Genomic DNA, 15,505 nt, shown 5'->3' with positions numbered 1-15,505 from the left:
AATATTTGAATTAAATTGTTACACCTTTAATCAATACCCATCAGTACTAATTACCTAATGAACTACAAAAGACATTTAAAACACTCTAATCGGGTTCATTTGACTTGGGAAATTGAACAAAAGGTCAATTTAAATGTTGGTAAGATCACAAAACAAATGTTTTATTTTTGTAATGTAGCTTTTCCAGAATATTTGATTCATATATAAAAATAGCTTACAATGTGCTTACACATAATAAAAATATAATATACATACTTCACTCTTAAGATCTTATTTTTAAGTAATTTAAATCTACCTTAAAGCACACTAATTTCAGTAAGTGCTCTACAGGGAACAAGACAAGAACTTTGATTTCTGTGTTTCACCATGGGAACTTGAAACATGGGCTTTAAGAGACTTTCTTGAAGCCACCCAGCAAAATGGAGATGGAGGAGGGCCCTGAGTTCTATTTTTCCCTCTGGAAAGCAATTAATAAGAATGATTCACAGTCAATTTAAGGGTGGTGTGGAAATAACAGTGTTTCAAATCTCAACAATAGAGCTGGGAGATAACTCACTTGGCAAAGTGCTTGCCTGCAGGCAGGAAGACCCGAGTTCAATCCCATCAAACCCCGCATGATGTCATGCACTTGTAGTCCCAGCATTGGAGAGGCAGACATAGGCTCACTGGCCAGCTAGCCTACTCAGATTGGTGAACTCCAGAAAAGTGAGAATCCCTGTCTCAAAAAGTCAAGATGGGCAACTCCTGAGGAATGGCACCAGAAATTGTCCTCTAGCTTCTACACAGGTGCCCACATACCTGTAAGCAATTATTCACAAACACATACACACATATACATATGTACACACAAAAATAAAAAAACAAATCTCAATAGATTAAGCAAAATGGTAAGCAACCTGTTTTCCAGAATCTAGACAATGGACTTCAGAATATACAATGGATATATCTCCTTACCATCATTCAGCTTCATTTAGTCAAAATAAATGAGTATGTTTTGAAAATTGTTTCCTAACGAATGTGATCTTATCTCACTTTCGGTTAAGCAGCAGGAACCTGAGTACCACTTCAAAAGCTCTTACCTTCTTCAGTCTCCAAACAAGCTGGTGTCAATGGCACATCCATTTTCTCATGATTAAGGTATCTAATATTAACAATCTCCCCCACCCCAAGTCCTTGAATTCTGAATGAACAAACTTTGTCTCTTCTCAAATGAATCAACTATGTGATCTGCTTTTCAGTCATAGAACTTACTAATAATCAGTGATCCTCTGCAGATGACTCTCATAAGAATGTGCCATGGGTGGGAAAACCCTAGAGCAGAACAACTCAAATTGCATTCTTAAGGTCCCAACATTTGTGAGCCACCTGATATGGGTACTGGTAACCAAACTCAGATCCTCGGGAAGAGCAGCATTGCTTTTAACCAATGAGGCGGCTCCCTAGCCATGGAATATGCTTTTTGTAAAAGGAATATATATGCTCTGTCTGTAGAAAATCACTGCTATAGGAAAAAGTGTCCATATCTTTTACCAAATAATCTCATTTATCTTCATGCACTCCAGGCAAATAAGTCAAAAGAAAAAGTAAAGTAAAATTAAGCTAACTACCCCCAAACAAGTAACAATTACTCAAAATAAGGGAATAGATTTTACATATATCCTCAAAAATTTATATGATTAAAGTAGAAATAAGCCAGGCAGTGATGGTACTTTAATCCCAGCACTCAGGAGGCAGAGGCAGGCAGATCTCTGAGTTCGAGGCCAACCTGGTCTGCAGTGTGAGTTCCAGGACAGCCAGGGCTACTCAGAGAAACCCTGTCTCAAAAAAAAAAGCAAAAATAAAAATTACACCAAAATAAAACAATTCTTCACAGACAGGGAAATAATCAATAGAGTTAGGAGCATACCTGCTGAATGGGAAAAGCAACTGCAAACCTTCAACCTAATAAGTATTGGTACCAAGAATACCTAAGATTTGAAAAAACTCAGTAAGAAAATAAATTGATTGAAAATTGGCAAAGGATGTGAACAGATTTTTTACAAAAATAATACATACAAAATGGCCAACAAATGTATGAAAAACTTTTTCAACATCATTAATCATTGGAGAAATGGAAATTGAAATCACACCTGTTCAAGTAGCTCTTACTAAAATGATGAAAGATAAGTATTGTGAGAACACTTGTACACTCTTGGTGGGCATGTAAATTAGTAGAGTGATTATGGAAAACAGGAAGGAGGTTCCTCAAAAAGTAAGAATAAAAAAGTATTGCATGACTCAGCAGTAGGATGACTGGGTGTATATCGAAATGAACTCGTATGAAACCAAGAGGCTGCTCTCTAATGTTCAATGTAGCAGCACTATTTGTACACTATTTGTAGTGTAAAGGATGAGGAATCAACATTAGAGGGCAAGAATGGATGAAGAAAATGTGATCTACACCCCCCAGGCTCTGTCCCTTCTATGAGGAATCTAGATTTTAAACCAAACAAACATGGAAATAGAAAATAAACTAGTTGAGGAAAGGAAGGAGACTAGAAGGAGAGGAGACAAGAAAGGGTGATGGGGGAAATACGATCAAAATATACTATATATGTAAGAAAACATCATAACAAACCCATCATTGTGCACTAATTATGATATTCATTAATTATAAATGATTGAAAAAAACAAAATCTGAAATATAATACAATGGAATACAATTCAACCTTAATAAAAATGTTGGTATCTATTTTTGCCGACAGCAATGAACCTGGAGGCCAAACATTATGTTGCGTGAAATAACCTGGGCACAAAAAAGACAAATAATGCAAGATCTCACATGTAGAATTTGAAAATATTGACTTCACAGAAGCAGAGAATGTTGCAGCTTTGTAAATCACAAAGAAAGGGAAAAAACGTAATTCATTTTTAAAAGTTGCTACACGCTTCTGACGTCCTCTATGAATATAGACAAATCAAGAAATGGATCAATTTCCTTTTTTTGAGACAGGGTTTCTCTGTGTAGCTTTGGAGCCTTTCCTAGAATTCACTCTGTAGACCAGGCTGGCCTCGAACTCACAGAGATCCGCCTGGCTCTGCCTCCCGGGATTAAAGGTGTGCGCCACCACCCCCCCAGCGAAACAGATCAATTTTCACTTCTTTCTCCAATTGAGATGCTTTTTGGAATTGATGACAAGCTCAGCATTTAGAATTTAAAACAGAGGAGTGTTTTAAATTGTTGCTGTTAATTTCTTTTCATAAGTAACACACACAAAGCGTGTTTTTAGTCATTGCTGATACTAAAATTTGTCTTTACTTCATCTAAAGCTGTCCTCTATGCCTCTAGAATTTTTTTTAATTTTATGTGCGCTGGTGTTTTGCCTGCATGTATGTCTGTGTGAGGGTGTCGGGTCCCCTGGAACTGGAGATACACACTGTTGCTGTGCTGCCATCTGAATGCTGGGAATTGAACCCGGGTCCTCTGGAAGAGCAGCCAGTGCTCTTAACCACTGAACCATCTCTCCAGCCACTGTACCCTAAGCCTTTAAAAGGGGTTCAGACTAGCAATGGGCAAGTACAAAGCCACTCAGCTTATTTTTTTTTCTTTTCTTGATGGGTATGTGTGGTGGACAGAACTTCGCTTCAAATCAACAAAACCACATTAACTTTCTTTATGCCAATTAAAAGACTTCTCAAAAGAAAAACTGTAAGCATAATGCTCTACATAGCATTTAAAACACAATTATGCAACAGATTTTGAGGGCCATTGATACTTTTTTCAGGCTGATCTGGAACTCATTGTACGGGCCAGACTGACCTCAAACTCATGGTGATCCTCCTGACTCACCTCCCAAGTGCTGGGGTTGTAAGCAGGAGTCATCATGCCTGCTGTAGCTACATTTTTAACAAATATTTTCTATCTGTAGTAACTGTCCTATGTATAAAAAGTCTTCATTATTAAACCTTTGTTTTCCTTCAAGAGGTTTTGGAACTTTCTGTTGTCCAAACTTCATTCTTTTGGAGTGGATATAAATTTCCAATACAATCTAAAGTCATTCAGTACCAAGACTAATGATAATGATGGTAGCTATGTGATGATCCTATTCTTACCACCATCACCATTGTTAACCCAGGGCAAAAGAAAGTTTCAGAAACTTGACCAATGTAAAATTACTAGATAAGAGGCAGAGTTGACTGTGTACTCAGAGGGTCTTGCAAGAAGATATTCACTCTTAATCCCCATTGTGTGGTGCATTTCTGAGATTAGTGGAAATGAATTAACAGTTCGATCTTAAAGTATAATTTTTTTTTTTGGTTTTTTCGAGACAGGGTTTCTCTGTGTAGCTTTGCGCCTTTCCTGGAACTCACTTGGTATCCCAGGCTGGCCTCGAACTCACAGAGATCCGCCTGGCTCTGCCTCCCGAGTGCTGGGATTAAAGGCGTGCACCACCAACGCCCGGCTTAAAGTATAATTCTTAACAAAAGGGATGAGTCTGTTAGGACCCAGGGCTAGAAGTGTCTGCTGAAGGAGAGGATAGGAGAGGTAGCTGAAGGGAAAATAGCTGAGGAGAGTCAAGAGGGGGCAAGGGAGGGGCAAGGAGGGAGTGGGTTTACAGGTTAACACAGACTTCCTCTATGTTCAGACTAAATGGCAGCTGCAAACTAATCTTGAAGCTTCAATTTTACATTGTTAACCAGAGTCAAATTTTAACATATTTGTCTGTGAACTGCCCATTTTGTAGTTGATGTGTAACAAATATTACTCGGATGGCTTTTGGGCTCACTGCCCTATTAGTAAATTCTACATGGAAAATCCAAAATCATTTTAGTGGCCCAAGTTATTATGAAGATATGACACACCCAGTAGAATCTCAAAAGCAGATATCTGGGTGAGCAATATGGCTCAGTGTGTAAAGACGCTTGCTGCAAAGCCTAAGACCCAGATGCTATAAGGAGAGCATCATCTTCAGCAAGCTGTCCTCTGACTTACGCTGTAGCATGCATGTACTCACACGCAAACATAACACACACACACACATACACACACACACACACACACACACACACAAATAAATAAGTAAATGAATGAGAAATCTAAAATTATGTAAACCTAAGTATGGTTTCTCATTCAATTTTATAATCTTAAATTTATTGCCATACTCTTCTTTGCCACACTGTTCCCTGCTATTACAACCAATAAGCTAGAATTTTATTGTACAATATCTCCTCTATTTCTTGAACACAGTTGTGTGGCGGGCACTTTATTTCTAGTCCAAAGGACTCCGTATCTACTATTAGAGATATTTACTCATCAATTTTCATTTCTGCTCTATTCACAAGAGCTAGAAAACAGAAAGAGCCTAGACATCCATCAACTGATGAATGGATAATAAAAGTGTGATATGTTTACCAATGGAATGATATTCAGCTATTGATAAAAATGAAATTTGCAGCTAAATAGATGGAGCTGGATATAGCCATTCTGAGTGAGCTAACCCAGACCCAGAAAGACAAACATCACAAGTTTTCTCCCATTTGTGATTGTTAGCTTTGAATCTTGAGATATGTGTGTTTCATTTGGAATACCCATACAGGTCGGGGAATTACTAAAAGACCATGGGTAGCAACTTTCAAGGGAAGAGACACAGGTATAAATAATCAAAAGGGAATACTGGAACAGGAAAGGTTAAATTCAAGTAACGGTGGGAAGGCAGAGTAGAAGACAAGAAGGGATAAATAACACTAAGGACCACTCAAAAAAGTCATGTGTAAACCTACTAATGTAGATAATTCTTAAAATATATACCTATACACATATATAAAAAGAGTTAAAATGGAGTTACTCTATAACAGGGCAATAACTAGACGTCATATATTACCAAATGAAATGCCTAATATTAGGAATGAATTGTGTCTTTTTGAGTTGTTGGCTAGTGAGCTCCCATAGACCACCAGACATTACAGGCTAGTGACAATGCTCTTGGCTACCCTTCAGAACTTAACAGTAAGACCCTATTACTGACAACACCACATACTTGAAGCATAAAACATGGAGAAGTCAAGCTGGTACAAACCTGGAAGCTTCATCTCTATGGGCTAGCTCATAGTGCTGGAAGGGAATATGCACACTACCAGAGGAGAAAAGTAATCATCAGTTTCACCCCTTGAAAAAGGACAAAAAGATAACTCTTTCATCAAAAGACATATGTGAAAAATTACATCAGTATGTGTCTGTGAGACTAAAGAACTATAAATGTGTTTCTTCTTCCAAATCTTTCAACAGAGAAGTATAAAGTCAGCTATGTAATTGTGGAAATGTGCTATTTTTCAAACTTATTTTTAAAATATTTTAATTAGTTTTCCTCTTATGAGGCAATCCCAGGGGATGATGAGGTATTATCTAGTACCTCTCTATATTAGAGTGAAAATTAAAAATTGTGAGGTTATAATATGTACTTCAATGAAAAAAACTTGAGATGCCTTGAAAATGGAAGAGAATAAAATCTTATACCATATCTTTGAAAAGAGTAAATTCTTTAAAGACGACAATTTCTCCTTAATTTATTACTGATACTAATTTAATCCAATTTAACAGAATTATTTTATATTTCATCATAGATAACCAGTAGATGAAACTACCTAATAACTTTCTAATATGTTTGGAAATAATCGTATACTGATTTGATTAAGATAAGCACAAATAGATCAACTGAAACAAATAGTCCAGAAACAATAGCAAGATTATAAATAGTCAGTTCTTTAGTACTTGGTAAAGTAGCCTAACAAATGAAGAATGGAAATTCAGTTTAGTAAACTATGTTGGACAACTGATAACCACCTGGAAACAAATCAAATTACATCTTTTATGCACATAAAACTCAAATGAAATGAAAGGATAGAATAAAAATTAATAAAACCACATATTTAAAACAAAACAGTGAAATTTTATGTGTCTCTGGAGGAGAAAAGATTTTCTAAGCTGGGAAGCAAAGAGAGAAATCAAACATGAAGAAGCTGAGTGGTACATTTCAGTACTAAAAATATGAAATAGCAAACATCAAACTGAGAAAGGACATCTGCAACATAACGTATTTGTGCATGTATGTGTATGCATGTATGAAAAGCAGTAATATCTAAATCATAGAAGTATGCAAATAATCAGTTCATATATAGGGAAAAGTAGTTTAACAACCACATCAAAAACACTCAGCGCCATTAATAAAATCTAAAGTATAAAAACGAGTGCAAATATAATAAAAATTAGACATCAAATTTCAAAGAAAATTGTTTTTAACAAGAATACTCATTGCAAAGGACAATTATACACATAAGCTAGAATACACATTTATGGTAATCATTTATATATAGAATTTATAATTTAAAACTATTGAATGATTCAGGTGTCAAGGCTGGTGTAAATGTATGAAACTGTCAAAAAAACAAAATTAGTTAATAAGAAATAAAATGAGAGATTGGTCAAGAAAAATATGGTTCATTTACAACTTAGCTGAATGAAAATACAGCCCTTAAAAAATAATGTCTTGAATTTATTAGTGAAAATACTATATATGGATCAGCTTTTATTTCATACTACACGGAAATTACAGCAAAATTTAATAAAAGATGTATATATTCAAAATGAATACATCTTATTAAAATATAAAAGAATTTTTACTTGATAGTAGTTGCCTTTAAGTCATAAGATTATAGATGATTTTTCCTTTGATTCAATTATCTATGTTTTAAAATTTTATATCACAAATAAGTGTAAAAGACTATTTTTACAGATTGTTTTAATTCTAATTTTATTTAGAGAAAATAATTGGAAGATAATCTTCATATTATAAATGAAGAGCAACGACTCTATAAGTGGAAAACTTTTACAATGTTTGAAACATTCTATTTCCTAAAACCTAACAGGAGAAAAGGTCCTGTCTCAGAGCCACAACTGGGATTTACTTTGGGAAAGAGGAATGTATTGTCTGAAAGTACAATTTGAAGCATGCAATAAAAATAAACTGAAGTTCAAGCAAACCTTCTTGGTTATTGGGAATAAATAATAGATATAATAAAGTAGCACTGAGTAAACTACAATTATTATATGTTTGTTCATGCATATATGATTCTATTTCTTTCTACTCTGTATCATACAAATCAGTATTTTGAATTAACAGTGTATCGTTTGTTCCAAAATAACGTTTTGCAAGTACCACGTAGTTCCAGTAAGAGAGAATGAAATGTTTATGTGTATCTAAAGGGACACTCAGCTCCACAATAATTGAAGAATTGATCAAAGGCAAAGCATCTTGTCTTTTCCCCTCACAGTAATCTGGTCATAACTCCAAAAACCCATATGACAGGAGAAGAATTCTCTACTTGTCTCTTTTCATGGAGAAATTAGTCAACAACAACAAAAACCTTACATTCATGCAGCATTCACCTTTAGTGACAACTAAAATTATGAGAATTTCCTTGCATGGTTCTGACCATCTGCCTAAAAAACTAAGGATTCCTCTCTTCAAGATTTTACTTAGAGCAAACTTTTTTAAAAAATTTTAAAAAAACATATTTTTGTTTTTCATATATGGAAGATGAAGTCCCCAGAGAATTTGAGTGACTCCCTAGAGTCCATACCCTGGCCTCTTGTCAGCCCAAGGCTCTTTGTAGTAAAGAGTACAATATGCCTTAACAGTTCATTCATTTAATTTCAAATTGTTTGCTGAGTGCCTAGTATGTACCAGGATAATTTTCTGGTCCTAGAGACAATATTTGTTCCTTCATGAAGATATATTTGTGGTAGAACCCATGTATAAGTAAACAAGCTAATAGAAAGTTTAAAGCTCCTTGAATAACAACACAGAAAGGTCCCTTACATTTGTTAGAATGATCAAGGGATGTATATTGAACAGAAGGTATAAAATTCTAAGTGGGGAGCAGGTATGGTAACCTGCAGGAACGAAGTAGAAGTCTTAGGTATACTGTCTGCGGCTCTCTCTCCCCTATACAGGCTTCATTTGAACCTTCATTTTCCCCTTTAGGTTAAGGAGCACGCTACTTAACCCACTACTAACTAACCCAAAGCAGCTCATTTCACTTACCTTCCTCCATCTTTTGACAAGAAAAAAAAAGCCTAAGGATCCTCATTGACTTTCCTTACGCTTCCTGGGGTTCCACTTGGGAACTTAAAGGTCCAAGCCCAGGGTTAGATGTCTAGTTCAGTGGAAAAGCCATTTTTGAGCATATACAAAATCCTGGGTGCTGTCTCCAACACTGAAAAATTATTTTTCCATATATTTAACTTTAAGCACTTATGATAAATGTATTTATCATGATCTGAAAACTGCCACAAATAAGGCTTGCCATTTTTAAAAATCAATGTACAATGACAGTCCTCCCTCACCATCCTCAATTTAATCTTTATTTTCTGACCCAGAAAGTACTTCAAATTTTTGTAGTGTATCATCATGTCCAGAACTCACCACAAAGCATTTTTCTTTGTTTTGTTTTTATGTGGGCTCTACTGTGCTAGAGTGATGAGTTTGTGAGGTGTTTTTTTTTTTTTTTTAATCCTGCTTACGGTAATTCTTGAACTAGGTACTTCTGTAGAAATGTCTCCATGAGTACTGAAACAAATTGTCCAAAAAGAGAATAACAATAAACTGAAGTCAATAGCTTACTGAACATTTGCTCCGTGTCAAGCCCAGTGCTCATTTGTTTTTAAAAGCATGGAGGTATTTAATCTTCACAGTCCCTTGGAATATGAATCCCATTTAATACATGAGAAAACTCAAGGGCTAAGATATTGATTTGCTGAGATTACAAGCTTAGAGTCTGACTATGGTAGGACTTGATCTCATATCTACTTGGCCTGGAAGGCAGGGAGCCGAGATGCAGCTGCACCTAGTTCAAAATGGAGCAAGAAGCTGGCAACAGTCTAGGCAAAGAGCAAATGGAATCATTACAATGGTGTTTTCTTTCGGTATTCTTTAAAACCATTGTCAGCCCGATCTTTTATCAGACATCCCACATTTTTTTATCTCCTGGCCTCTCTTATAAAGGAAGATAACTCAGCAGCTCCAGAAAATCCTCACTCTAGTACAATAGAGGCTGCCACAAATGCAATGGAGAGCCCCAGTAGATTAAATCCCCAATGAGCAACCTATACCCAAGTACTAACCACAACAGCCCTGGGCTGACTCTGGGGAAGCCTTGGGACTAGGCATAAGAGATGAAGAGAACTCCTGCTGCTTGTGTCTCTGACAACCTTTACTAAAAGCTGTAAGCTCCAGCCCTTCCTTCCAGGCCTCCCCAGCAAGGTCAGGACACATGTGCTACCAAGCTCCCACTACCACAATGTACTCACAAAACACACAGGCAGTACACGCCAGGAACACTCTCGCTGTCTCTTAGCAGATAGCTTCCATCCAGCCCGGTAGCGAGCAAGAGCTTCTCCCCGGTCTCCCTGCTGATTTTGCCATGGTACACAGTCACTGCATCCATGCCTGGTGAACTCTTGAATGGGCCCAGAAGGAAGATGGTAAACGGGAAATGTTGCTTCTGCTTTTGCTACTACGGTGGCTACCAGTCACAATCAGCCACCTGACTCCCAGGGCAGTTAGTATGAAAAAAAAGAGATGAGCGCCCCAACAACAGGATGTTGTCTACCTGCCTTTAAACCTCTTCTCACACTTCAATTAAGGCCAGCTCAGCAGTTTAGCAGCTTCAAACTTGTCATGGGGTTTGATCACCTGCTCTCCAACAGAGGGTTCCTGGTGGGGGAGGGGGAACATTGGAAAGGTGAACACTTGTAATATTTGAGCTGTGCTAGCAATGCAGACAGACCTTGCACAAAGATGAGAAATTTGATAATGCTTTTGTGCCTGTGTAGTCCCTGCAACCTGCAGAGCCATCAGCGATGACTGGGTTTAACTAGTATACAAAAGAATTGGAGATAGCGGCAAGAGGCCCATGTCATCATGAGGGGCAGAAACAGACAAAACAAATGCGTCAAAGCACTGGAACTACAAAATTATGGAAGAACTCAGTCATGAGACTTCCACAGCATCACCAAGTATTCGAGAACTATGGACTTTGGGACTAGATCTTCCTGAACAAGCTTTCTCTTCTTCAATGCTGATGATGGAATCAGAGCCTCACAGGTGAAGCTGTATGCCTAATCTTTGAACAAGCATAGGCTCAAGCAAATATTTTTTTTTTTTTTTTTTTTTTTTTTTTTGTTTTTCGAGACAGGTTTCTCCGTGTAGCTTTGCGCTTTCTGGAATCACTTGTAGCCAGGCTGGCTCGAACACAGAGATCCGCCTTCTCGCTCCCGAGTGCTGGATTAAGGCGTGCGCCACCACCGCCCGGCTGCAAATATTAATTTTTAACTTAATATTTTGTACATGATCCAAAAGTATCAAATTAGTCACAAAAAACATAATTGTGCTTAAAAATATTCTAACTGAAGGGTTTAAGAAGAGCACATCTAGCCGAGCGGTGGTGGCGCACGCCTTTAATCCCAGCACTCGGGAGGCAGAGCCAGGCGGATCTCTGTGAGTTTGAGGCCAGCCTGGGCTATCAAGTGAGTCCCAGGAAAGGCACAAAGCTAAACAGAGAAACCCTGTCTCGAAAAACCAAAAAAAAAAAAAAAAAAAAAAAAAAAAGAAGAAGAAGAAGAGCACATCTTTTTACTGGTGCTTCTTAGTTTTTTTTTTTTTTTTAATTCTTGAGATTATAATTACAACATTTCTTCCTTCCCATTTCATCTTTGAAACCCTCCCAAATACCGCTCCCTGCTCCCCTAACATATTTTATTGCATGCGTATACGTATATACCTATAATTCCTAATTACAACTTGTTGAATTTGTATAATGCTATTTGTATGTACGTTTTCAGGGCTGGCCATTTGGCACTAGACAACCAATTAGTGTACTCTTCTCTGGGAGAAACCAGTTCCTCCTCTTCCAGCTTTACTCGGTTGCCTGTAGTTCTTTGAATAGGACTACAGACTTGTACCCTTTTTCTGTCCAGTTTGGCACGCCCATTGGTGGTGCATGTGAACTTCTATTTGCCCTTTGGTATATGGGCTAGGCCCAAGTTATTTTTGGATATAAAACCCATTTTATATTCTTGTGCCAGTGTTGATATTGTAACTTCTAGTCTCTGTTGCTGTAGTGAACTTTTTGTCTACAACTGATGCTAAACTGTCATTAATTTTTTAATCCCTCTCCACTTTCATTCTTTGTAATCAAGTGATGACTCTATTTCAATATATGCTAAGTAATGTTTCCCAAAAGCTTTCTCCTGTTTCCTCCCAAATAATACCATTTAATGCCTCAAGCTGAAGAGTCTCATCCATATCTTTAGATAATGCATGATGCTTTTTAAATTGGAGTGGAAACAGCTAAAGCTATACAGTCTGCTGTATTTCTTCCACAGCTTCAACACTCAGTACCTTGTGAACATGACATGGGTAGAAAGAATCTCATTAAGGAAAATGATATTAAATGCTCGATGAATTGGGTGCATAGAGCTATCCTGCACCAAGGTAAAGATTTGCTCTCTACCTCCTGGGCTTCTGAACAATTCTCTAAGTCTTTGGTGGTAGACAGTAACAACTTTCTTTCTTTATTGAAAAGCAGTGCCCAAACTTTGTATCTAAAATATAAAGCCACATTTCCTACAGTCATTTTTAAGAATAGCTCTAGGGACTAGGTCAAGATCATCTCATTATCTTCCTACCTCATGTGTTTTTTACCAACTCCTAATTTTTCCCATGGTTTTGCTTAAGGAAGAAATTAAAATTGATCTGATACATAAATGCCTACCTCAATGTTCAGGACTTCAGAAGTTCACCTAACTAGGACTCTGTATTTCAAAAAAGCTAATACGTTAGAAATTAATTACAATGATGACATTTCAAACATGAAAAGAAAAGGAAGGGCATCCTCTTTTATTGGGTCATATGGACAGCACCCCATCTATCATGTAACTTCTGGAACATTCAGAGTTACATAGGTTAAAAACAAAACTTAACTTTTTTTTTCAGTCTCTGCACAACTCTGAACAAATCATCTGCAAACTTAGGAAGAGAGCAACCTGGATCTGACAGCACAAGCATACCGTGCATTCTTTTCTTTCTGGTTTATTCTGCATTGCTAAAATAGCACACTTGTCAAAGCAGCCAGGTACAGTGGGGTTCAGCACAACTAAAATCGTATCAAAAAAAAGAACAGTTAAATTATAAGGTAATAGTACAACTCTCACATCCAGTACCTTATTGTCATCTCACAAGCAAGCTGACAGGTGAGCCAGCCCACCAGTACAGTGTTGATGAAAAATACTGACATCTTCACTCGGCTGCTACACACACACTAAACCTGACTTTGGCAAATTCAAACTTCATGCAGAGCTTGAAGTGTAGAGAACAGAGGAACTGAAACAGTTTTCTTCCTTCTCTGTCCCTGTGCCCACAATACAGGAAGACAAAGATCATACAGCAGAGCAGGGGAGATAATAGAGACACCAAGAGACAAAGAGCTAAGTAATGGGCCCCATTTATGAACAGAAGAATCTGCTTGTTTGCTGCCTGTCTCTTCCACTTGACCTTAAGGTCCATAACAACAGGATTTTATATACTTTGTTCATCACTGTATCCTCAGTGACTGGCACACAGTGGGTGCTAAATATATGTACATATATTTTAGTGAACAAATAAATGGCTGGAAATAAGGCTGTCAAGAAAACAATCTGAAATTTTCTGTCTGTGTTTTTGTCTCTCTGTCTCTGTCTGTCTCTGTCTCTGTCTCTGTCTCTCTCTCTCTCACACACACACACACACACACACACACACACACACACACACACGAATGCATGTACATATGCACAAAATGCTTTTACATACCTTTGGCCCACCTTAAATACTACAGTGTGAAATGGAAGGAGGGTTAGTACAATAATTATGAGGTCTGATTTGAACTCCATCTTTTACCACTAAATGGCTTCCTTTCTCTAAGTCTAAGTCTTATTTTCTCCATCTGTCAAACAGAATTGAGCTAGGGGACGCCCTCCCCCACCAAACTAGTCATTTCCAGCCTTAACGTTCATTACTCTAAATAAAAGCCTAAAATAAATAAATAACGAATAGATGATAGATAGATAGATAGATAGATAGATAGATAGATAGATAGATAGATAGAAAGAAAGAGATAGAAGCTCCTTTGAAGTAAAGCAGAGCTCATTTTTGTGAAAGAAGGAAGATCTTGAAGTCTCGATAGGAGGAGTATTTGTTCTTACTATTTTTAAAATAATCTCCAAAATAAAAATCGTAGTAGAGAAAGAGAGCTTTATATTTTAGGGAAAACTTTTTGAATATAGATGCCATTTAAATCAAACACAAAAACATTGAAAGCTAGGAAAACTGTCAGCCAAGGTTGAAAGGGTCTTCTTTTCTAAACTTGTCACCTCCTGAGATCTCTGAAAAGTGACAGGATTTTGCATGTGGATGCCCTGTCTGAGGTGCTAATTGTCTGCATTCCAAATGCCCCAGGCTATTCTGGAGCCCAGGTAGATTAAAAGAATGATGCCAAGGGTGGTCAGTTCTGTAGAGCAGATGTGACATTTCAGAATCTTTTTCTCTAACCTTTCAAAACTCTCTTTGTTCTTCCACTAGCTTATCTAAGAAGTGTGAATTCTCCTGTGACCATGTTATGATGTGGTGGGTTTACACATTCTCTTAGCACTAAAATTTACTTCCTTTACAAAAATAAGAAAAAAAAAACCACTCTTTCAGAACGAGAAAGAGAAAGAGAGAGAACCTCCTTTCGCTAACAGGTACCTAAGTTTATTTATGAGGCTATTTTTTCTAAATGCCCTCTTCAACAAGGGAAACAGACACAAGGTTGCTGTGGGTATTTGTTTAAACCTATTGAGTAGATATATTATTCTTCCAGCTACTCATGACCTTCTAGTGTATATCAGATACAATAGTTGGTACTTGGTTAGAGAGAAGAAAAACATAGTACCTGTCCTCAAATAGGTCACAGAAGGATGCAAACAGACAGTTACATTCAGGTTCCTGTGTTGAGTGATTGATGCCCAGCTGGTGGCACTATCTTGGTAGAGGGTAGAAATGTTAAGAGGTGGGACCTACCTGGAGGAAGTAAATCATTGGGCATATACTTCTGAAAGGTACATATAAGTCCAAGGCACATATTTTCATTCTATCTCCCTCACCCTCTCCCTCCCCCTTTCTTCTTCCACCTCTCCATTTTCCTCACCATCTCACTCCCTATTCCAGGTCTTCATAAAGTATATTACTCCTCCACACCCTCTCCTTTTCCATGATACTGTGTCCCACTGAGTCCTCTGAAACCATAAGACAAATTATTCCTGACTTAAATTGTTTGTCAAGTATTTTGTCATAGCAATACAAAAGTAACTAATACAAGTTATGATAAAGGAGAGGGTGGAGTTCTCAAAGCACAGCAGTACTACACCTAGTTCAAATTTTATTCTGAATGA

At 37.2% G+C, this 15,505-nt stretch overlaps 1 protein-coding gene across 1 annotated transcript in view; it reads right to left on the bottom strand.

Annotated features, from left to right (window-relative positions):
* The window catches only part of Sh2d1a (SH2 domain containing 1A), a 29,913-nt gene extending 19,279 nt beyond the window's left edge, over window positions 1-10,634 (bottom strand). The window contains exon 1 of the mRNA XM_028881633.2: window positions 10,346-10,634. Coding sequence (XP_028737466.1) covers window positions 10,346-10,482 — 137 coding nt within the window. The 5' untranslated portion in view covers window positions 10,483-10,634. The remainder of the gene's footprint in view (window positions 1-10,345) is intronic.
* Between the last annotated feature and the right edge of the window lie 4,871 nt (window positions 10,635-15,505).

Source organism: Peromyscus leucopus, chromosome X, assembly GCF_004664715.2.
Source record: "Peromyscus leucopus breed LL Stock chromosome X, UCI_PerLeu_2.1, whole genome shotgun sequence".
Taxonomy (NCBI): Eukaryota; Metazoa; Chordata; class Mammalia; order Rodentia; family Cricetidae; genus Peromyscus; species Peromyscus leucopus.
This window is presented reverse-complemented; position numbering and strand designations above follow the sequence as displayed.